We start from the raw sequence: 23,311 nt of genomic DNA on the forward strand, positions 1-23,311 counted from the left end.
TTGCTCTGTAATTCCAAACTCTACTTCTGCCCTAAATCTACTATTACTCTATATCTTCTTTGGACTCTGGTCCGGTTCGATATCAACAAAAAATAAAATTTAACTCAAGAAAGACGATTTCAAGGGAATTGAATTGAAGTTCTTAGGTGTGCATGTATTTCCGATAAAATAAACCTTTTACGGTTATTGCTGTGGAGAGGATAAGATTATTACAAAGAAAGTATGATCAGTCGCCAAACAAATTTCATACACACAGTTTCTATCTACAGGTAGGTGTGTAAACGACTTTGAGTGATGACATGAAGTCTGGTGGCATTGGAAAGTGAGCTAGGTTTTCAGATAAGCTTTTTTGATTTTCAGTAGAAACGATATTTATATGATTATATGCAAACGTTCTGTTAGTATGCGCTGAGCGGCGGGAATAAGTCGAATGTCCAAGTTATCGCAGTGCAGGACGGAAATGAGCTACAAGAGCGCAAGAGTTGAATACTTTGAAAGAAACAGAAAGAAAAGAAAGAAGATCTTTGTTGGAAATTGTTCAGGATTAATAACGACTTTGAGACTGTTGCTGTAGCTTATCTGTACTTGGATGTTAAGGGGTGTATCACGCACGTTTTTGGATTGTTGAACTTGAATGGTCGTGATTTTCTGATGCTCTATGAATGTAAGCTCAAGTTGAATCGTTCTTGAAAGGTTGAAAGTGAAATTGTAGCTGGAAGGCTTGTTTGAATAACTGAAGAATAACTGTGTATCCGAATATGAGATAGAATGAGCGGAATAGAATGAGTTAAATAGGCGAGCCTTGCGGATCTGTGCCCTCTATCAGCAGCGATTCAAACGCCAAGATCAGCTTGTTCAGACCAAAGAGATAGTTCTCGTCTAAGTTGCAACCGTCGCCATCCCAAACGTGTGCGAAATCAATCATGCGAACATCCACGCGGGGTTTGTCAGGCCTCCAGCGGTCGTCTTCCGAATCCGAACTTCCCTAATTTACAATTAGACTAATTTGCTCACTCAGCCATGCGAGGAAGTAACATCGTAATTCTCGATTGAATAACGCGGTTTGCGAAATCGAGGTGTACTAGACTTTTCTAGCTTTAGCTTTAGATTTACCTGACTTCCAAGCTCTGCTGGAGAGTACCCTTCGTATAATATCAACAAGGAGGAGGCGTAAAAGCGATAACTCGTCTGGGCGGCGAAGAAATCACGAATTAGCAACAGGCGTTCCAGGATTCCCTTGATTATTAAAATGTTGCGCTCGTAGGGACCCGCCGAAGAGAGAAACTTGCCGAGGCCGATGTTGACGAGTTGATCTTCGTCCAACGATCGTCCCCACTTCTTGTCAAGCTTTTGAGCCGTTGACCCGGAATCACTGGAGATCTAAACATCGTCAATAATAAATGATTCTTGAGGGAAGATTTTTGCTTACTCTGCAGCCTAGAAGTTGGAAGCCAGTGTTCACCAGAGGTGGATATTTGACAGACTCTTTTCGCTTCTTCTCCTCAGTGGCGTCTGGATCGTAGGTCACGCGACCCATTTTAATGTCGCAAATGCACGGGTCGCGGAAGGGACGTGTCAGATCCTCCAATCTGATGAATGCGGAATGCGCCGCGTTGGGCTCGCTGGATTCCACCACGCCGTAGAATCGAGGACACAAGCTTCGCAAGATCTTCGCCTCCGGAGTCGCCGCCTTCGTAATCTTATAAAATACTGTTATTGAACGAACTTTGTTAGTGTAGTTTTTGAGAAAAAGGGGCTCATTAAAAGCGTTGGTTCAATTTCGGGCTTCAATTCTTTTGATAAAAGGAAACAGATTCGCAATAAATGAATGAATGCCCGTAGACATATTTGGATAACTCAGACCGGGGGCGAGCCCGATTGAAAAACGCTGCGAGGTGACATTGATTGTTCAGTCATCCGTAATACAGCACAATCATTCCTTTCAAAACGCCGTTCTACATCAAGGCACTCGGCGCCTTTTTCGAAGAATTCTGACTGAACAAAATGATTTAATAATGATTGATTCAGAAGTCTTCGACAATTCTGCCATTTCAGCACGTAAAAGTGCTCGAAATCAAGGCCCAGTACGAGCTGTAAAAACTTTCATAATCCTATTAAAAGACAAATAATAATTTAACATCATGTTTGTTGTAAGTAAGTGGCCGGAAACAACAAGTATAACGACTGGAGATGAAAGCGTCTGTATCGTGTTATTGCGAGTGGAGAGCAGTCCGCACGCCAAATGAGAGCCCAAAGTGTCGTAAAATTTACGCGCGAGTCAATAAATCTCACTGCCGCTTTTGGTAGCTCAACAACTTGTACCTCAGTGTAGAAATTGGCTTCTTTCTCCCCGCGTGGAGGCGCTTGGAAAGGTTTCAGCACCGTGCGTGATTGCTGATCGCGATACAGAATGCTGAAATATTCATTAATTCAACGTAACGATACATATGCTTTAAGATTGAAATAGGGTAATTGCCAGTGCTATTGTCATAAAATTGTCGTTTTTATGGCCCAAGTGACATTGACAAAGACTCTCGGATTTGAGTTACATCAAAATGAATGTATCATCAAAAAAAAACTAAAGTACCTATGCCCAGCGATGACGAGCCCAGCATCGATTTCGCGCACGGTTCCATTTGGACTTCCCACCTTCTGGATCACCTTGGTCCGCCGCTTCGTCTGGTGCACCGTGCCCCCGCTGCTGCCCGCGAGTAGTTGCACCTTACCAGAGTTCGTACTCTCCATCGTACTGTTCTGCTTTGTTATCTCTAGCTGGTTGCGAGTTGCCCTTTCTCTGATTTCTCGAAAGCCTTGAGCTTCTCAAGAGTGTTTTTCAATATTTTTCCAAATCTGAAAATGTCCATTCGAAGTGAGGCGTCCCGTCCGTGGTGGCGCTCTAAATGAGTTTTTTTTCAGTTCAGTTAGTCATCATTCAGGAGCATCCCCTGTCGACGGGAACGAACAAGAAGAAGACAAAAAGTAATCGGCACAGTCATCCCTACACCTAGATGAGTTGTTCGCCTCCCCAGAGACTGGGCAATTGTCGCTAAATTGAACCAAAGCGAATCACAAATGCTCTCTATATTCTTTTTTTCATAAAAGCATAGGAAAAGAGAGCCAATTTTGAAACTCTCGATCTATCGTTTTAGTCTTTTCTCAACCCTTTTTATACAAAAGTGTTTACTAAAAGTGTGTAACTAACTTTAATGACTCAATTTTAAGGTGATCAACAGTGCCCCTCAAAAACGAGAGTGTCTACTTTTTTGATGCTAACGGCTTTAATTTTCTGTTATATGATCCTCTTAAATACTGACATTTTGACATCGCTACATGTAGTCGAGAAACTAAATAACTTAATTCTCAAAGAAAAATCAAAAACTCGTCATAGAGGAAAAACAACATCTGATTAATAATGATCTTCAAAACATATGGAAAATACTCTGGCTATTTGTTGACTCGAGTAAGAAACTAGACCAGCACTAGTCAGGAGCATTGATTGAACCGGTTAGTACCAGCCTAAGGCGACTGATCCGACTGGTCATGGGATAAAAATGCAACTCATGATGATACTTGTGCTTGAATGCATCATTCATAAGATTGTTTTTTTTTTGTTGAAAAATAAATCTTTATTTACCGATTTAAACAAATAGAAAACTAGTTTTGAGCTATGAAAAGAATAAGGTAGTGTACAGAATATAAAAATAATAATAATAAAATGCGGAAATGGAATAGAAAAGAAATTGAAATTTTGAAATTGTTGAATTGAGCTGAAAGCAGGAAGGGATCAGAGAAAGAAAAGAAGAGGTCAATTTAGTCACAATGAGTTAGAAAAAAATAAAACATGAGTTAATCTTGGAAAAATTTAATTCTTTTAAGGACGGCTGTGATTCAGTAGTAATCCAATATCGACGCGACCCGGGCAGCGTCCAGTAGCGCATTTCGCTTCTGATTTCGTTTGATCGCTCGCAATTCTTCTTTGGCCGCCTAAAGTTCAGGGTATATTCCCATGAGCAGATAATTCTGATTCATCTTATTGACCTTCAACCCCAAGAATCTAACCCATTACAAATCCAGGTACTCATCCTAACTTCTGATTCAGTAAGCTTACATCTACTCAGCTCTATTTATACATGACGCCAGATTCTCTTGTTAGGACATCGCGAACTCTGGTACAAGCATTTTCGAAAAGAAAAATATTTGTCTAACTAGGTCAGTTTTATTTAATTTTCTTCCTTGATTCCAAACTTCACAAAAACCTATTTGAAAATTACCTGAACTTGTCGGTAATGAATTTCCTGCTGAATTCTTTCTTCCTTTTCCTTCTTTTTAACCCACTTGCGGAAAGCCTTGTCGTTTTCTTGTCGACTCCTGACGTACAGACCTTCCATTTTTTCAATCTCTTGTTGGTGCTAAACACGAAATTAGCATGTAAATTGGAATTTTTGACGTAAATATTTGACGAATTTCCATCTCATCAATTAGAAATTTGAATACTTATCAGCGTTTTTGCAAATTACCTGGACGAGACGTTTTCGATGGTTCTCTTGGGCCTTCTGTCTTTTCCACTCCTCCCAAATATCTGAAAACCACTTTCTTTTTCTGTCATTTTGGCTTCCTTACCGTTTCGTTCTTCTTCTGAAAGTTGCTCTTTCATCATTCTGGACGAGTTAACATCATCTTTCGGCTTAAGCTTCTTATTCATCTGATTCTTCTGTTTGAGCCAGGCATTGAAACTGCGTTCGGCCTCTTCCTAAACCGCGAAAAATAAGCGAAAATTCAAACGGAAAAATGCTTTACCCGCTTTTCGCTGCGCTCCACTTGCTCGAGCTCTTCTTCTGCGACTTTCTTCCTGTGTTGAGCAAGTTTACGCTGACGGCCGAGTTTCTTTTGTTCTTTTGTCAGACCATAAGGCGACTTATACTCTGGAATTGGATCGTGCCGCTATGAATGACTATTAAGAAGATACCAATTAAATTTAGCTCCTCTTACCTTAGATTTAATAGGACTCTCATCTTCTGGCAATTCGTCCTCTTCCTCCTCTTTTTCGTCTTGAAAGTCCATTTGAAATGTGCCGTTGACTTCGGTCAAAAACCGCCCACCTGTGCCCAGATCAGCCGCTTCTTCGACTGGCGGCTCGCTCGTTGTCTGTGGAGCTGTCTGTGGTTCCACTTGTGGCTCTGGAGAGGGGCTTTTCACAATCGTCGCGGGAGGCGGTTGCGGTGTCGAGTTTTGCTGAGGCGAAGGAGATCGAGGAGACGGACTGTTCAAGTCTCATAAACAAGCTCATTTTCAGAAAATAAAAAAAGTTAAAGCTATATAAAAAAGTTAAAAGCTGATAGTTGAGTGCGACTATTCCTTTTGGCTGGAGGAATCTGCTCGCCTGGGTACTGTTCAGTTATGTGCGTTTCTCGTGCTAACGGTGAAATTCCACGGGTAGGGGTTGCGTGTTTCGGCGCTTGCGCAGCTTCGCTGAAGAATTGCTAAATTTTTAGAGAAGGAAAAATTTCTTACTTGTCGTCGAATTCGAGGACGTCTTCCATGTCTTCTCTGAAGCCGATTCTGGATATTCTTGAGCTTGGGGGCGAGGGATTCGAGTTGAGATCTTCATTCGCGCGCTTTAGACTGAAAAATGCCACTGTTTTCAAATCATAAAAGACATTCCACTATTCGAGTTGACAAAGGTGCCCACACGCGTTATGCAGTAAATTGTGGTGGCATTTTAGGGGGATTCTAGGACACTTCTTTGTTTGCTTACCGCTCGGCCATTGTCGGCGTTGGCGCTAGAAGTGGCGAGGGCGTGTGCGCTGGCGGCAGATCTGGCTCGCTGTCGGAATCGGAACTGTCCGTATCAAAGTTGATCGAGGGGCTCTTCGAGTCCCGCGACATTGTTTCTTGTTCTCTGAAGAGAACGGGGTTGAAGAGAAACTATTCATAAATAATCTCATTGTTGCGGGAGTATCATAAATTGCTCTTTAGAAGTGTAGGAATAAGATAATTGCAGAAGTAGGTAATAATACAGAATGGAAGTTTTGAAAAAAAAACAGAAAAGTTGTGTTATCATCATCAGGCAAGAAAAAAAAGTTTTTAAAGAAGTGAGCGATCATGGTCGAGATGATATTTACATAGGAGTCAGCGTAGCGAACAAATGGTTAAACGGCTGTAGCAACAGCGCAGATTAATCATCAATATGTTCGACGAAGGAAAGGCCTTCAAGAAGCTTGGCTTTTGAGAAAAAATAACTAGAGTTGAAGGAAGGGATTTTCGGCTATAATAGGTAATATTATTGGCGTAGTTGCATTTGATATAAGTTTAACCTTTAAAAAGTCTAAGGCACTTTTTTCGTACTAAGTTTTTTGCGTTGCATAGTTCTTTTTTGAATTAGAACGTAGAAGGCGATTCGATTTCAAGCGATTTCGGAAGGAGTCACAGCTTTTTCAAAGTCCTAATTTTTGAACAATAGGAAGTAAATATATGCATCAGTCATTCAGTTTATCTGTGATTCTATATAACGCGATCGAGGGTCTTGTACTTCTCGACGAATATCCTTAGCGTTTTGAGAAAAGTCTCCGAATGGCCACCACAATGTTCGTGATTCTCGACACTTGGGTCGCGAACCCGCTGCTCGATTTCGCGGTAAAGATGCTCCGTCAAGTCGTTTTGCCAGTTATACTTGGTGAAGCCGTCGTTGATAGCTTTGAAGACGGGCGAGTAATTATTGTAAAACGTCTATTTCAAATGATTTCCAAGCGATCTATCTTTTATGATTTTGAAATTGAGTCTTGGAAAACACTTTCCTTCGCATTTCCATGAGCGATCGCAGCTCCCATTTCATCCGCTTCTGGGCAGCTTCGCTCGCTTTGGGCGTCAAAGCAGAACTTGTGGTGATAATTCCATCGACAGGGGAGGAAATAAATTAGTTCTTTCGAAAGTTTTTCAAATATAATCATTTATGCATTCTTGTATTAGAAAGAAAAGTAAAACCGTTCCTGGATTGTAATGGAATGCCGTGTTGATCAAGTTCTGATCGCCAAACATGTCCTTCTTATTCCTGTAGTAGAGCGGAAGCAAAAGATCTTTGTCCCACTTGAAAGAATTCAGCGATATTGACTCTGCCGTATTGAACACAGGCTCGCGCATGCGAGTCAAGTTCATCAGAAAAACGCCCGAGTTCACTTGAGTCATTCCAGCGCCAGCGCGGAGAATGAAGTTAGGGTTCGACCCTGGGACCTTGAAATCCCAGCCGACTCGGGGAGCCAATGCGCCAACCTAAAAAAGCCAATAGAAACAAATTCGACAAAAAGGAATGTTCAAATCGCACCTGGCGTTCGTCAAACTTGTCAAAGTGGGACCAGAGATCCTGAGGCGGCGCAAGAAACAACACATCGGAGTCGACGTAGATAACAGAGTCGACATCAGAGAGCACCTCGGGCAAGAAAAGACGGAAAGAGGCGCAAGGGCCCCACCAGTCGCGAAATTCGGACACTTCCTCGGGCGGCAGAGGATAATGAACTGTTCTCACATTGAGTTGGATGCGCTCTTGGGCGCTCACGGGCCAGCTTAGGAAGAGACTTCGGACGTGGTCTTCGTTGCCTTCGTTCGTGAAAATCGTCACCTTTAAAAGTTGAAATCAGGACGGTTGTGTTTTACCATGATGCTTACCTTGATCTTGGGGTCTATCGAAAGTAATACAGCAGATTTGATCATATTGTGAGCCTCATCGAGAGCTGATTTTGACTTGCCCTCGCAAGCAACAACGACAAGATGCACCTTTGGAATTTGAACGAGCTTGGTTTCGTGATGCACATCGCGCGCTGTCTCGTCGATTTCCGAAAGTATATCAGATACAGACTCATCTTCATCAAGGTTCATTAACAAGCATAAAGCGAATTAATTAGCAGCAGTTCTAATGACCTAGAATCTCCCTCTTTTTTCTTGAGAACCCTTGCCTTGAATCAGACTTAAAATTGAAAGGAATGCTAGTAAGAAAGTGGCGAATAAAACCGCCAGTCGCCGGCGTGCCTGTCGAGTAGAAGTGATCATTCAAGAACGTTTTATCATCTGAACTTTGAAAAGAATTAGAAATGAAATAGATGCTTTGAATGTTTCTATGAATATTATTTTTTTATTGTCAGATTTAGGAAAAAATGGAAAGAGAAATTGACAGTTCAATAATTTTATACAATTACAGTTCAGTGAGTGGCGAGATTAAAGTGTTTGAGTGTGACCACAGAAAATAATGATTTTTGCTAACTTAAAGTTTAAAGTTTTAAAGTATTAGGCGAGTAGTTGCATCAAACAAAAAGGAACTAAAAGGAGTAAAAGTACTTTGTATTGGACAGTAATACAGTTAATATAAACAAGAGTTAATCAAACTCGGTATCAGTGAGAATCTCATCATCATCTGACGCATGAGCGGCGAGAGAGACAGCTTTCATCGTGATTTTCACTGTTCTGTGAACTTTCTTTTCGCGCAGGCGTTCCTCGAGCGAGGCCTTCGTCACACCTTTTCTCTGGACTTGCTTCTTCGTTGGCGTTAGATACACTTCTTCGTCGCTGTCACAGGAAGAGTCTAAGACCGGCTTCGACTTTTGGCGAGGAGGCGTTTTTTTTTGCACAGCGCGTTTTCGCTTCAGTCTCTCCTTGAGCAGCGCTTGAGTGAAGAGAATAGCCGTCTTCTCCTGCTCGCTCTGTTCGCTCTCAGACGAGGACGATGATTCGACATTAGACGAGTCTGTTGGAACTTTTGGAGATGGAGAGCGAGGCTTTCTTCTTTGTCGTGAAGAAGACCTTCGTCTAGAATTTGATGATCGGCGGGCTATAGGAGAACGAGACCGCGATTTCCGGCTGAGCTCATTTGATCTTCTCTTTCTTGAAGGTTTTGAAGAGGAGCTTCTTCGTTCTGGTGAGCGATCGGAGGATGAACTAGATCTCTTCCTACGTCTGGTCTTGCGAACTTCCAGGGATCGACGACTCCTTCAGTAAAGCCTGTTAATCAAGAAGATAAAAATAAAGTTACCTTCTTGGAGGCGTGTCTTTCTGACGACGCTTTGAAGACCGACTTCGTGAGCGGCGACTCCTCGAAGTGGACCTCCGTCTTTTCCTCTTTTCTGGAGACGGATCTGGGCTTCCAAGACGTTTCCTTCGAGTCGGTGATTTTGAAGATCTCCTTCTTTTCTCTATGTGTTGTTGGCGATAATTATTATTAACGGATTGCTTGGCGCTGAAAGAGAAAGCGAGGTTATGATTTTACGATAAAAAAATTGCTTACCGGGGGGCAGTTGGTGACGTTTTCGCGACAGGAGCAGATAAATTGGGCGATGATTGTTTTGGTCTAAAAAAAACAACTGTTTAGGCGATAGTTTTGCGCAAGTGACTTACTTTTCTGGCAGTATTTTAGTGCTAAGTTTTCTATAATCGACATCTGCGGAGGGAGATTGGGCATCAGTAGTCTTGGGCTCTTGAACAGCTGGAAGAGGGTTGACGGCGGCGATGGGCGTTGAGTATGACAACTGAGGGCCTTGATAATAAGTTTAAGATCTGAGAGAAAAGAAAGCAAAAATACCTCTGTAGGGAACAACTTGATCCTTTGTGTTGGCTCCTTCTCTGTAGTTGGTGACTTTAAACCTCGGTGTCATTCTGTCGTTGCAGGTCATTGTTCTGAAACGGCGCCACTCCTCTGTCGTCATCACTTCTCCAACATTCGTTTTCAAAGTGAGTCTAGGGAAAGAATTTTTATTAATAAAATCGACGAAGAGTCATCCTTACTTGAGTTTGACGGCTTTTTCGATGTCTTTTCTGATCTCCTGTTGGAGATACTGAACGCCCTTGTCGCTCAAATGCACAGGATCTGGATCCAAATTGCGTCTGTTCATCGTCTGGGCGTATCTGTACAAGTCTGACTGGTTGTAGAATCGATCCCAGAGATCAACATACTGGAGTTGCGGGTTTTTGGCGTCGAGGCAGTACTTCTCAATCGCCTTGTTGACTTCTATCGCTCGAGGATTCTCCTGATCGTAGCGTGGAAGGATGGCTCCGCAGAGGACAACGGCGCTTTTGTAGATTTGCTGGACGATAGAAATGACGCCCTTTTGCTCGTGAATGATGGCTGGACCGGCTTTTTGTTCGCGGAGCGTGCTCACGTTGTTTGTTCCAACGTGAATGTAGACCACTAAAAAGATTATATTAAAAAAATAACTAAAGAAGGCTTACCTCCAATCTTTGAAGGCGGCGGTAGTCCAACTTCATTTTGAAGGTGGAAGCGAAGTTGTTCCGCCGTGATTCCAGGATATGCGTAAAGCCAGGTCGTATTCCGGAACTGCTCGCAGTTGATGCTTTTGATCATCGAGTCCCCTATCAAGAGAACTTCGATGTCCTCTATTTTGTTCGAGCGAGGACATCCTTTCCATTCTAATTTCTAAAAAGAAAATTTGAAATACCAAAATTGAGATTCAATTTGTCAAATTCTTTCCATGAAAGATTTAAAAAAGTAAAATCACACCACATAAGAATAAAGTAAGTACCGTCATTGGGAAATCAAGCTTCGCTTCTTCTGCTGCTTCTTCGATTTCGATCAATAATAACTCCGCATAGTTGCTCGATCTTCAAATTTCGATCTCTCAATTTTCTCCTCTGAAAAGGGGAATTTATTGACTCGTGTTCGATTACTGCGATGAGAATGCTGGTTTTCCATTAAAGGGAGTAAAAGGAAGAGAGCGCCACGGGAGAGCGCCGGACGATATGCATCAGCAGCTTTGCGATTATTTCCAGGAACAATAAAATGGAAAAATAATAATAAAACAGAAGATCGTTTAGCTGATTGTAAACTTTGATACTTTAAATAGATAGTTTGTTAAAGAGCGCAATAACATTACAAATAAAGCGTAAATACAGTAAGTAACTGTAGCGTTAAGGGGAAGGATTGATATGAAGGAATAAGGCCACAAAAATCTCAAGTTTTTTCTTCTTTCTTAATGTTATTATGAACGAATCGGTTTCATAATTATATATACAGGAGGTTTTTAATTTGTTAGTTAGTATTAGCATTAGTTTTTCTTGTTTTGTTTTTGCTAGCTTTTAATTGAAGTAAGTCTGCGTTGGCTGGAATGTTTTAGCTGAAGAATGTCGCTGATGCGGTCGATTTCGGCGAGACACTGATCGAGCTGTGCACGACTGTGACTCGCGGATAAACAGAAGCGAACTCGCCCTGATTCAAGAGGCGTCGCTTTTTTGCGTTAAATCTTGGGTAAACTGTTGGTAAAAAATATCATTTGTTTATGTTAACCAGTAATTTATTCGAAAATTGCGGGACCATGACCGAGAATCGAATCAAATAGACGGTCCTTGACACAAATAAGTAATTCATGGCTTAAATGTCTTACAGACGAGCAAACAGATTCCGTGTCGCCAGGTAAATAAAACCAAGGGCATTTGTGACCCATTGGGATCACCTGCGTCGCTGATAAGCGCGACTTTTCAAAAGGGGTCAAGCTCAAGCACCTGGCCTTCCTCCATCCCTGAGAATTCGCACTCAAAAGAGAGATTGAGAGAGATTTAACGCTTTCCTGGAAAGCCGACAACGACGACAGCAATGCCCGCCTCTTCCATCATTCTTCCAAAAAGCGCTATCTTCGACGGAGCATACAGTAACATAGGCACCACGGGAGAGAAGTCGTTTCCAAAGACGATGACGCCAAGATCCTTGAGTTTTCGGCGGAAATAGAGGGAATTATCTCGCAGCTGAATTAGACGCCGCTTTCCTCGTCCGCTTGAAACTTGCTCGATCGCTTGAATGACCTGCTCGCAGACACCTTCAATTGATAAATCGTTATCAAACTATTTCAAATAAAAATCCAACCTGGAGACATGGAACAAGCGTATTTGTGAGCGTGGGAGGTTTTTCGAAGGTAGTTGATGATTTCTTTCTTTCCAGAGATGTAGCCACCTGCTGCTCCGAAGGACTTGGTGAAAGTACCCATCATTATATCCACATCATTAACATCGCAGTCTTATTAAATAAATTAACAATCATCTCTATATCCCGTAAGCAAAAAAGTGAAATTGAATCCTTACCAAAGTGTTGTACGACTCCGCGGCCCCCAGCTCCGAGCGCGCCGATGGAATGAGCTTCATCGAGATACAAATACGCTTTGTATTTCTTTTTCAACTCAATCAATCTCTTAAGGTTGACGACACTTCCTTCCATCGAATAAATTCCTTCCACGACGAGAATGATTTTCTTATACGGGCGAAAGGTGCGATCTTGACCGTTGATGATTGCGTTTCTGAGGTGGTTTTCCAGGTCTTCCATGTCGTTGTGCTTGTAGACGATCGTCTTTGCCCCTGATAGACGAATACCTAGCACGAGGCTTGCATGGTTCAGCTCGTCGGAGAGAATCAAGCAACCAGGGCCAGCGATTGCTAAACATATTTTCAATTCGAGCTACAACGGTTCATAGCTCCGGAATCCGGATTATATTAAAAGCAAAACTTACCCGGGATATTCATCGAATTAGTTGCGAAACCCATCCCGAAAGTGAGAGTTGCCTCAACACCAAGAAACGCTGACCAAAGCGCTTCCAGTTCAACATGCTTCTCGGTCGTTCCAAGCTCGGACCTAAACAACGTTCATGAGACCTCCTTTCAGCCCAAAAGATGGTACCGAGGTGATGAGAGCGTACAGCCCATTTCCTCCGTCGTCTTCTCAGCCATTTCAGCACACTTGCCCGTATTTTCAGCGAAGCCAAGATAATTGTAACTCCCAAAGTTCAACGCTTTCTTCGCTTTGCCCGTAAAGTAATACGTCCAATTTTGATCATCGGATTTGCGCTCCATAAGGTCGAAAGTATCCCCGGGCACGGACTGAATCGGCATGTTGAAGCGATCTCGCACTCGCATATAAACGTTGCGGGTGAAGAAACTGGCGAACTCGTCGTGGAGAGGAGCGAAGCCTTCATTTCGCTTGAGATCTTGTGCCAGTTTCTAAAGAAAATTGCTCGAGCTTGCAAAGATAATATCGTTTTTTTCACCTTTGGCTTGCCGATATTGAAGGCTCGGAGGAAATCGGCGATGTAGCCAAAGATGTACATGCAGGTATAGTTGTAATACATGACAATGAGTACCCAAAGAGGTGGCTGCTCAAACTCCTCTTCGACTTTCGATGCCATGCTAATGGAGAAAAAAGGTAAGACTAGACCATTCTTAGTAAAGATAAGCTACCGTTTATGAAGAAATCAGAGATTAAATTAAATATTATCAAGAATTGAAATTGCTGAACAGAAACGAATGATGGAAAAAAATAAGAAACAAGGTAGGAATATGAGGCAGCAGTGTGATTACTTTGCACAATTTTCAGTTGTAGTTCTTGAGATTCATTGTTTGAATTTGAGAATGCGAGAGTCGTACTTTGATAGAGCTACTGTTTATGAATTTATCTAAGTAAATAGTGGAATAGTAGGAATATATGGTACTTGATTATTACAAGGTTTGGCTCACAGGGCCGAGGACACAGACTTCTCCCTGGCCAGAGGCGACGAGAATGTGTGAGCCGTTCTTTGTCAAATGAACGTCATGGACTTTCTCTTGAAGAGAAAAGGATTTCAACACTTCGAGGCTAAAACAGCAACGATCAGTTTCATTTTCGTCACATCTTACAAACCTTGTGAGGCAACGAATTTCCAAAAGACCTTCCTTATCAGCAGTGACAAGTCGATCATTTTCAGTTTCCATTAGTTCGATTTTATTGTCGATGCAGTCCACGGCTAATATTTTCCCATTGACAGAGTACAAGTGAAGATAACTCATGTTATTCTTCAAGTTGAGGCTGGAGAAGACGATGTAGCCCTCTGAAGAAAGCGAGAGCGCCGTGATTGAAGAGAGCCCTTGGTTGGTTGAAGAAAGGGTGCGTACGAAGACGCCTTTGCGGACAGTGTGGACGTTGCAAATGCCGTCGGCGCCGGCGGTGACGCACATGTCCAACTCGCTGCTGATCGCCACGTCGACTACCGGAGACTTGTGCCCGTAAAGAGTAATCGCTGGTTTTGAAGTTATATCCTAAAAGACGATTATTATGACTATAGATTTATAAACACAAACCTCTCCAATTATCCAAATACAGCAAGATCTATCGACAGAACCAGTTATTAGTCTGCGCCCGTATCTGTCGATAGCAAGACAGCTGATGATATCCGAATGCCAGAGCGAGTGGAACGTTGTTTTTCTTTCTGAAACGCTGTATCCTCGGACAGAATTGTCCCAATGGCCACCGGTGAAGATCATTTTTCCGTCTGGCGAAATTGCCACTTGTTTGCGGGCCAATTTTCGCACGTTGATCTTCTGCGCCGAATTGATGTTCGAATGATTTGAGCACTAGAAACACCAAATAACAGAAAACGAGAAAAAGAACCTTGCTACCTTAGTAAACTTAAATCCTCCGTCAGAATGAAGCCCTGGTCGCACTTGAAGATAGTGCGTCCCAAGCTGTCCGCTTTCTGTGATTGAGTAGCAGCAATCCCCAGCGGTCAGATAGCCAACAGAGCTTTGCATTCGCGGAACTTGTAAATAAACTATCGGACTGTTAGACGCGCAACTTCCAAGGTTGAATTTGCGAATATCAACGTCTTAGGAAAAGTTATACAAAAGGTAGTTAATAATGATGTTGTTAGATATGATTTTGTATAACCTCAACTGAGGCCATTTCCAAGGTTTGATACGGCTTAATATTTTCTAAGCGGAGCTCTTCCTTTGACTTTCGCTTTGGATGTGGAGTTTTGAGCAGCTGAGTCGGTGTTTGGCCGAAGTTGTTAATAAACTGCTCCATTTGGTGACGCTGAGCTTCGTCTTTGATGGAGTCAAGGTCAACAGCACCCTCATATGTCAGATGATAGAATACATTCAACGACTCTTCGGCCTCTTTTCCCTAGAAAATTATAAAGAGAAAGATTATACGAGAAAAAGAACTTACCCTTTGTTTGTAACCAAAGATAAGATCGATCCATTTGTGAAGATTCTCTGACACATGATCCGATTCCAGAGCTTGTCTGTTCTTGATGATGAAATCCTCTGGCGAACTTGCCCAGCGCGGCATCTCCACGTCATTAACGACTTCTTTTGTGTGCTGCATTGTGCCAAGGTCAAATTTGTTGAGGTTTTCGAGGAATTCGGGCATGTAGAAAAACTCGGGAATCAATTCCTTCACTCCGTTTTCCGGCGCCTCCCAAAGCGAGTTCCATGTTTGCTCGATCGAGTGGAACTGCCGATCGGGAATGTCAAATTTATTGCCTATATATTCATCGTAAATCTCTCGTTCTATTTCTGAAAATTTGTCAAACCTTGAAGTTGAATATGAAGCGTGGTAAATGGCTCCATTCTGATTAAATAGTGCATCACAGTCGGGGCGTTCGAATAGTGAGTTCCGTAGTGGAATTTCTTCATTTCACCGGTTGGGTCTTCGAAATTGTCGAACTTCTCCTTGAGATAGCCACGAGCTGATGGATTCATGGCGCCAACTGGCCATGAAAGATCCCTGAATGTCGCTGGATCCTTTAGGTTGAGTTTATTCGAGGTGTAATCGGCAATAATCCATGGGAAAACTGGATACTGAGAGAGATCGTTGTAAGTTCGTCCGGCATATGTATTCAGCTGCATGAGATATTCGAAATTTGAAATTTCGCGATTGACCCATTTTTGTGTGATTCCAGAGGCCTGGAAGAGTTTTTCATTTGACTTGCTAGGTCTGGATTGAAGATTGGTCGGTTTGGAGGATAAAATTGCCGAGATGATGTTCGAAAGTGCTTTTGGAGAGCTGAAATTGACTAGATAATTGGTTTGGTCGAACATAAAGAACTCCACTGCAGTTCGTCGAAGATTATAACCAGGGATCCCAGATTCTTTCGTTTTGACGCGCGCCCACTTTCTGATTCACGCAGTGGCCGCAAAAATCCTAGCGCGCGCGAAAAAATGCCGCGTCCCCATGAATGACGACCGATAGCGGGCGATGAATTGAGAGCGCCGCGGCGCAAGCAGACGATGAAAAATTGTCGCCTCGCTCGATCGAGACGCGCGTCCGATGAGTTTGAGACGCTCGCCCGGGACTGCGCCCAAATATGCGCTCATTCAAAAAGTGATCTCTTGAAAACTAGATGAGATATTCAAGATCCGAATGTAGCTTTGGGATGAGAAGAAACACATACTTTGAATAAGATTATAGGAGTTTATATATTTGAAATAAATTAACCGCATTGGACAGGTCGAGAGAAAGATACGCTTGGACAGAAGGTGTATTCCACTGCATTTAAAAACTACTGATCGGATGAACTTGAAAATTCTACCTAATGCTAACTTTGGGGTAGAGATTTCGAAACTGTTATCAAAATTTGCATACCACTTATCCTTATTGCAGAAAAGTGTCATTCTTCTCTTGAGGGTTTCAAAAATAATTTCTAAATTTGATTTTTGAAAAATAAATTTAAATTTTGAAATCAGCAATATTGAAAACATATATACAGTCGGAGTCCAAAATAAGGGACTTTTTCTGCTCCAAAATTTTCGTAAAAAGTCCCTTAAATTGGTACAATTTAGCATTAAAATCATATAAACCATGCCGCAGATTTTCGGCATTTCGGGCCAAAAAGTCCCTTATCTTGGTGTCCCTTATTTTGGACTCCGACTGTAATCCCCTTAATAGCGCCAAATTTTTGATATTGGCTTGGTTTCTATGTGCAAACACTCAGCGGGATGGTAACTTGGCCGCATATAATCTGGTATAGACGGCGGTTAGTAACGGTTACCGATAACTCCCTTAAACTTATCACATATGCGGCATATGATATGCTCCAAATTAGTGAAGGAACCAGCGTTGGTAAAAAGTATACTTCACTCGCCCTTCAGAATGAAGTATACTTCATGAAGTATACTTCAGGGCGTTGCAGGGCGTTGAAGGGCGTGAAGTGTACTTCCGCCCTTCCCTCTACTTCAACCGCCTTTCCGCCCTTCACTCTACTTCAACTTGGTTCTGTCGGCCATCAGAATCCATCCGCTAGAATTTTTCAAATTTTGCGCTTATTGGCTCTCAGGCGCCATGATTTAAATCACGCTGATTGTGGCAGATGAAGTGGCAGCTAAAGTTTTCGATAAGAACCGATAGCTGAAGTATACTTCAGCGCGTGAAGTATACTTCAGAGCCATTTCGTACTTCACCGCCCTTCAAGAATGAAGGGCGCCCTGCAGATTTTTGAAGGGCGGGGGGAAGTATACTTTTTTCCAGCTCTGGAAGGAACAACAATTTTAATTTTCAATTTGTTTGGAAGTAATTAAGCTGAAAAGTTCTTATGTGCAGTGGAGTACACCTTTCCGAGTTTTCAGCCATTTTTACATTTTCGAAATGAGTATGAAACCATGTTTTGGGCGTTTTTATATGGGGAGATCAGTACTTTATTAATCCTAGTTATGTCTTCAATTGAACAATCTAAATTTAGCGCACGAGTTTTGTTTGAGCTCGGCGCCCTGACTGCATCGAGCGCTCGCACGCCGCTCGCCCGTTTCAGCGTGAAATCGGGGCGCCGCACTCAATTCATCGCCCTACGATAACGCGGCGACTTTTCAAAATCGGCTGGGCGCGCGCAGACGCAAATCATTTTCGCGCGGCCGCTAATCCTTTGCGCTCGCGTCAGACGGGGCGCGCGTCAAAACGAAAAAATCTGGGATCCCTGATTATAACGACGGAGATAGATTGCCTTTAAACTTGCCAAAGACCATTTAAAATCTGAAAGCGCTTCGATCTCTTCGTCCACTCCAAGAGGTAGTTCCTTCTTTTCACTCAGATCGAAGAAGTAAAGAAACAAGTTCGAAATTTCCAGGCGACCCTCGATCTCGCCAGTAAGCGTTATCAGTTGACAGCTCTCGACGTGTTTTACGATTTCTTTTTGACGCTCCTTGCTTGGAGAAGGCGTAAGAGCATTCCAGTCCTCATCTCCATCAGTTTCGTCTTCCAAGACGGGCTTTACTTCGATCTCCGGCAATGACTCGATTTCCTTGATCGAAATGTTGCGATTGTCTCTCGCTCGAGAGGCCTCAATATGAGGATCAAAGTTGTAGTTCTGCGTCAGCTTCAGTCTCATACGCAACGAGTTCTCCACATTTGACAATCGCCAGTGTTTATCGTCAGCGATCGAGAGCTTTTCCGAGCTTTGACTTGAGTAAGTTTGTGAGTTATTGTTGCTCCACGCGCCTCTTGGACCAGCCAAGAAGCGATTCTGTCTTCTCCAGCTTCGGAATGAGCCTGCATGTTGGTTTACTAATTGTCTCTTCGCTTTTTCATAACGCTTGCGTTCGTTTTCAAGGAATGTTTTGAACGGCTCGTTCAAGTTCCCTTCTAGTAACAGCTTTGCTTCTCCACTTTGCTTGTCGCGGTGATGTGACTCGATTATTGCCAGTTCCGAAGCTTGCTGAAGAAGTAAATTTATTTCCACGATTCGGTGATTGTCTAATGATTGTTCGAACTTGCTCGCTGCAGGCGTTGCGACTTCAGTGATGAATGCCATGATTTCATCGGACTCGGTGTACTTGATAAATGAGTTCTGGAACTGCATTAAGTTTCCTTCGCGTGCAGGCATATTCGGCATACGAGACGCCGCCCAAGGAATAGAATCGACAAGATCGCGGATGACTGGAATGACGAAACTGGAAACACGCTGATCGGGCTCAGACAACACGAGAAGAATTAGCCCGTTGAGGACGAACGCCGCGCTCTCCGGTGAGTACCGATTGTGGCCAACAAGAAGACGATGGAGCTGTGAACTCGCTTCAGCGATGACGGAAATCTTCTTGCTCTTCATCGAGTAAACAAGAATTGCAATAGCAATTGCCTGAAGTTCGGGCCATCCATCAGATTCTGAGTTCTCCCAGACAAACATGGCGTCCATCAACTTCACGAGTAATTGCAAATCTGCCTCTTCCAAAACTTTCGTTCTATTTGCCTCAAGAAAGTAGAAGTTGTAGAAAAGAACGCACAAGGTTTCACCATCCTTCGCACAATTGAAAGAGTCAGAAGAATCTTTGTAAATTTTCAGAATTGCCTTCTCCACCCACTTTCGGATCAGCTGCTGACCGGTGATTACGTACATCTCGATGCCGACAAGTCGTTCAATTGAGCACAGTGCGGCAAGAGATGCTTTCCACTTGTCAAGATGAGTTTGACGTCCTTTGGCTGACCCATTCCAGGATATTTGGTAGATCGAGTTCACTACATTTTCTACGAGCTCTTCGTGAACTTCTTCGCTTACAGCTTCACTGGCAAACTTATCACCGTGGGGGACTTGAAGAAGACGAACCAGAGTATCTTGCCATCCAGCGATCGCAGCAGCTTGCCTCGCTTGTTCTGGACTAGCAGAAAGCCACTCGGAAACGAGACTCGCTGTTTTCAGCTTTTCTTTCACTCCTGAATGCGTGCCAATGTAGTGGACGAGTGCAAGGCGATCGGAAATTGTAAAACTGCACGTAAACACGACATCAATGAGCAAGCTATGCGCTTTACGGGATTCTGCTATTTTAGATTTTAGAAGTATTCCGAGAATTCCGCCGGCTGAGGAGAGTCTCAATCGACCTCTGTATTCTTCCGAGACATGGGACGACTTTAACAGGAGCAAGAATAAGTTTAGGATTGATGAATGTAGTTCGGGTGCGTTTTCAAGCGTAAGAAGATACCAAAGAAGCTCTCCTTTTTCAGCTTCGAACATGATTCGTACAAGATTCTCGCAGCCTGGTCGCCTCAATAGCTCAATGCAGGATGTAAGTGCTTCTGCAGCGGCGCTGACTTCTGATTCCGAGCCCCCAACTGAGCAAACAATGATGAAGCTAAGAATCGCGTCGATTTCGTCTACGTTCGTGTTTTTGAGCATGTAAAACTTGACTAAAGAAAAGATCGCCCCGCGAACTTGCTTTTCGTCTTCAGGAAGAATGCCGATATCCATCGATGAAACTGAGCTTCGGGTTGATAATTCACCATCCCTACTCGACGACGATGGGAGCGGAAACGACTTGCAGCAGTACGTCCGAATGACATCGAGCATGAAACAAACGCCATACTGTGAGCGATTGAAACGTTTGGAGTCTTTTATCAAAGTAGAAAGATACTGAACATGACTGACTCTTGTAGCGTAGTCAGAATGGCACCACACTCGGAAGTCGAAAAGCAAGTAATGGCGAATATCGGATACAAGATCAGGAAACTCCGAAACTGGAAAAGCTTCAAGTAATCGCTGACATTCGAACAGAAAATTTCCATCAATCAATGGACCGGGGAACTTTTGCAAAAGGGCTCCAAGGATCGCAAACGAATTATTCTCCACAGCAATTAGTTTCAATGGAACATCACTCCCATTGAGCAGTTTCCGCAAAAGTCTTATAAAAATGGCCATCGGATGTAATTGAGTACGCTCAGATACCGGCGGCCATCTTTTTATTTGATCAAGAAGTGGAAACATAACCGAGATGCCTGAGAGTGCATGAACAGCCGCTCGAATATCAGGAGCACCACGTAGTCTTCCTGTCAAACAGGCATCGTTTCGCCCTGTCGGTGCCAGATTCCGCACCGAGTAGGAGTCGCAGTTTTTCGGGTGATAGTAAAGACGCAAGAATATTTGAAAGTCAGATGTTGCCGAATTGGTTGATTGAAATTGAACGAGAGAGTTTGGCCCCCACTCTGAAAGAAGCTGAATCAGATTTTCAGGGACAGCGGCGTTGAGAAGCAGCTGGTATCCTATCAGTCCGTGAACACTTCGAGGACGTCCCCAGATTCTATCCCTTGACTCAGCTTTGCACCAGCTTACGGAGCCGTCGTCGTTGAATTCTTCGCTCTTCGACTTGGTCATTTTAGACATAATGCTTCCAAGAGCCATGCCGGCCATTCCAGAGATCGAATTCGACAGGGGCATTCCTTGACTTGGCATGTCCAGGCCACATCCTATTCTCACTTTGAGTTTATCCGTCGATGTGGTGGTCAGTTTGTGAGAACAGATCAAAAACTTGTCGATGTAAATGCTACACGTCGCGGTGCCAGAAAGCAACGAAGCAGGACTCAGTTGGACTGCGATAGAGTGCCACGAAGAGTCGACGACTGATTTTTCCAGCTCCGCAGTGACGGTAGTAAAGGAGCTTTTCGATAAATGCGCGAATACAAGCTTATTTTGGTCGGAAATGAAAAGCTCGTAGCCGCAATAGTTCTTGTCCAGGAAACTGAAGAGAACTCGTCTCCATGAAACCTTTACCGGAAAAGGATCAAGACAGAACCAGCCAAAGTAAGTAAAGCCATTTAAAAGCGGCTGGATATAATCCGATGACAGGCCAGTCCCTTGATCGTACATTTCGAAAAAGTCCTGCGCGGGCGAACGGTCCATCGGAATTTCAGACAAGCACTGGAGCAAAGCTAGCCCGTAGGATTGTTTGTCATGGATGAGCTTGAGCAGTTTTGTCAAATTCTCGGTGGAGATAGCGTACGATGACACTGTGGAAATGATAGAAATGACCTTGTCGACAATTTCTCGAGGAACATGGCTTTCGTGTGCTTCTTCTAAAATGAAATGTTAGATTTGGTGTGGCTTGAAGAATCAAGATTACCGAGATAGTTGAGGAGAGCTCCAACGATGTCAGCTTCGAAGCCCAAGACTCGATTCGCCGTCGAGTATTTGAAGAGATCTTCGATCTTCTCAACTAGCCACAGGCGAATAGACTCGTCCACTTGCAACAGCCAAGTGACTGTAAGAGTCGGAATTTCAGAAATCTTGAGCCGTTCGAAAGACGTCCCTTCATAAGTCCGCTCCAAGCACTAAACTCATTCATAGCAACATAGAAACACTTGAAAGTCTTTATAAATCGACATGCAATTTGACGAATAGAAGAATGGACACAAATGTTAAAATCAAATAAATGAAGAATAAATGAGATGAAGGAATCACATAACTGATAAATTGTTAAATTATTCACCGTTTTTAAGCTTTCTTCTTTGAACTGAAAGTAACAGTAATTTACACCACTGTTGCGCTAGCTAACTCCTGATTTGAAGGTTAAAAATTCTAAAAGTACTTCTTGGAATACAATGTTACTTACGAAGTGAAGCAGTCTGGATATGAACTGTTTTTGGTTCTTTGTTTGCCAGAAGAGCGGCTCGAGCAAGTCCTTCCAAGATCCCCAGACGTCAATAATCGCAGCCTTCACGTTTTCATTGTTGCTCGAGAGTCTCTCTACAGTGGAGAGGAATGTATCAGCGTCGATGTTGTCAATGTCCTCGTCCATCAACGATTTGAGAATTGCGAAAAGGCCGTTTTGAAGAAAGCTCATTTGCATGGTCGAAATGTCGCCGTTGTTGCTGTTCGATATGATGCGATTGACCGAGGAGAGGAACTGGCTGTTTGCGCTGTGGCGAATAATTGACAGAAAACAGGAAATGCAGTCGCGAAGCGGAATAGGCTGAAGACCCTGAAGGATGATGGTTGAAAGAAAGTTAGTTTGAAAAAGAAAAGTACCTTGAAATTGTGAGTAGAATAAATAAAACGCTCGAATAATCGAAGAACAAGCTCGAAATGCCCGTTGAAGTCTTCGCCAGGATCAATCGAGCGCCGCAGCTCTTGCTCCAAAACAGTTAGCAGCTCTTGCGTGAGCAGCAGTCGATGATGCGCGATATTCGAACTGAGCAAAAGGCCGTACACGCGCAAAACGAGCCGCTTCTTCAAAAAGCCGCCTGAGCCAGAAAAGCTCCCCACGGCTCTGGCGTAATCCACCAAAGGTCGAACGAAGTCTTCGATGTTTCCCCGCGCCGTCGTGTCAGATTTGTTCTTGCAGTTTTGGTCCCGCCAGTTTCTGCGGGGATCGATGATGATTTCGAAAAACTCAAACAGTGTGTCAAGAAAGATGCTTTCGAATTTCTCGTCGTCGGAAGAGTCCAGCACGGAGGAAAAGCATCGCGTAAGAAACTTGATTGAAATGTCCGTCGAGCGAGAGAATCGCCGTAAAACGTGAATGAGACGGATCAGCTTTGTTTGCTCGATTTCATCTTTATCTGAAACAATGATGTAAAAATGAATGTCTCGTAAGAAGAGGATGAGTCTTGCTCTCTTACCTAGCATAGATTCAAGCTGCGTGGCGAGAGCCGAAACGGTATTTTGGGGGATATGATCTAGCGAAATATCAACCGAGGCTTCTATTATCACTACAACTTCAAAAAGATCGCATTCTCCAGAGGCAAAGCGCTGCCAAACGGCGTAAAGCCTGTCCAATTCCGTCATTTTTAGAATTTTACATTCTGAAAAGAATCCTTTTATTT

General features: G+C 43.2%; 7 protein-coding genes across 8 annotated transcripts in view; 1 reads left to right on the forward strand and 6 right to left on the reverse strand.

Annotated features, from left to right (window-relative positions):
- The window catches only part of LOC145708356 (zinc transporter ZIP10-like), a 96,958-nt gene that overhangs the window by 64,602 nt on the left and 9,045 nt on the right, over positions 1–23,311 (forward strand). The gene's annotated exons all lie outside the window — the stretch shown is intronic.
- Positions 140–2,962, reverse strand: LOC145708353 (inositol polyphosphate multikinase-like). Its single transcript, XM_081786015.1, has 5 exons — positions 2,588–2,962; positions 2,323–2,413; positions 1,430–1,699; positions 1,114–1,380; positions 140–985 (listed from the first exon to the last, which is right to left on the reverse strand). Exons 1-5 carry the CDS (start codon positions 2,743–2,745, stop codon positions 788–790), a joined length of 984 nt encoding a protein of 327 aa, XP_081642141.1. The 5' UTR covers positions 2,746–2,962; the 3' UTR covers positions 140–787.
- Positions 3,612–5,896, reverse strand: LOC145707298 (uncharacterized). 2 transcript variants are annotated; one of them, XM_081784806.1, is made up of 10 exons: positions 5,756–5,896; positions 5,512–5,622; positions 5,356–5,469; positions 5,100–5,260; positions 4,990–5,048; positions 4,798–4,941; positions 4,621–4,750; positions 4,518–4,579; positions 4,272–4,409; positions 3,612–3,984 (listed from the first exon to the last, which is right to left on the reverse strand). In XM_081784806.1, exons 1-10 carry the CDS (start codon positions 5,884–5,886, stop codon positions 3,889–3,891), a joined length of 1,146 nt encoding a protein of 381 aa, XP_081640932.1. In that variant the 5' UTR covers positions 5,887–5,896; the 3' UTR covers positions 3,612–3,888. The 2 variants fall into 2 exon arrangements, with proteins under 2 accessions (XP_081640932.1, XP_081640931.1); XM_081784805.1 differs by having other exon boundaries at positions 4,990–5,260.
- Positions 5,927–8,065, reverse strand: LOC145709868 (glucoside xylosyltransferase 1-like). Its single transcript, XM_081787570.1, has 6 exons — positions 7,947–8,065; positions 7,660–7,853; positions 7,319–7,612; positions 6,989–7,266; positions 6,789–6,921; positions 5,927–6,726 (listed from the first exon to the last, which is right to left on the reverse strand). Exons 1-6 carry the CDS (start codon positions 8,038–8,040, stop codon positions 6,502–6,504), a joined length of 1,218 nt encoding a protein of 405 aa, XP_081643696.1. The 5' UTR covers positions 8,041–8,065; the 3' UTR covers positions 5,927–6,501.
- On the reverse strand, positions 8,109–10,661 carry LOC145709865 (uncharacterized). Its single transcript, XM_081787568.1, has 8 exons — positions 10,521–10,661; positions 10,210–10,414; positions 9,766–10,168; positions 9,563–9,717; positions 9,379–9,517; positions 9,269–9,331; positions 9,017–9,220; positions 8,109–8,973 (listed from the first exon to the last, which is right to left on the reverse strand). Exons 1-8 carry the CDS (start codon positions 10,524–10,526, stop codon positions 8,364–8,366), a joined length of 1,785 nt encoding a protein of 594 aa, XP_081643694.1. The 5' UTR covers positions 10,527–10,661; the 3' UTR covers positions 8,109–8,363.
- LOC145709866 (serine palmitoyltransferase 2-like) lies at positions 10,657–13,273 on the reverse strand. The gene is made up of 7 exons (XM_081787569.1): positions 13,026–13,273; positions 12,659–12,978; positions 12,492–12,613; positions 12,070–12,417; positions 11,855–12,004; positions 11,556–11,807; positions 10,657–11,221 (listed from the first exon to the last, which is right to left on the reverse strand). The coding sequence occupies exons 1-7, from the start codon at positions 13,161–13,163 to the stop codon at positions 11,067–11,069; spliced, it is 1,485 nt and encodes a 494-aa protein (XP_081643695.1). The 5' UTR covers positions 13,164–13,273; the 3' UTR covers positions 10,657–11,066.
- On the reverse strand, positions 13,202–23,287 carry LOC145708778 (neurobeachin-like protein 1). Its single transcript, XM_081786477.1, has 13 exons — positions 23,108–23,287; positions 22,515–23,047; positions 22,099–22,467; positions 21,976–21,999; positions 21,610–21,817; positions 17,686–21,562; positions 15,327–15,910; positions 14,960–15,276; positions 14,674–14,914; positions 14,410–14,615; positions 14,092–14,364; positions 13,655–14,049; positions 13,202–13,609 (listed from the first exon to the last, which is right to left on the reverse strand). Exons 1-13 carry the CDS (start codon positions 23,271–23,273, stop codon positions 13,474–13,476), a joined length of 7,329 nt encoding a protein of 2,442 aa, XP_081642603.1. The 5' UTR covers positions 23,274–23,287; the 3' UTR covers positions 13,202–13,473.

This window comes from Oikopleura dioica, chromosome XSR (genome assembly GCF_907165135.1).
Source record: "Oikopleura dioica chromosome XSR, OKI2018_I68_1.0, whole genome shotgun sequence".
Classification (NCBI taxonomy): domain Eukaryota; kingdom Metazoa; phylum Chordata; class Appendicularia; order Copelata; family Oikopleuridae; genus Oikopleura; species Oikopleura dioica.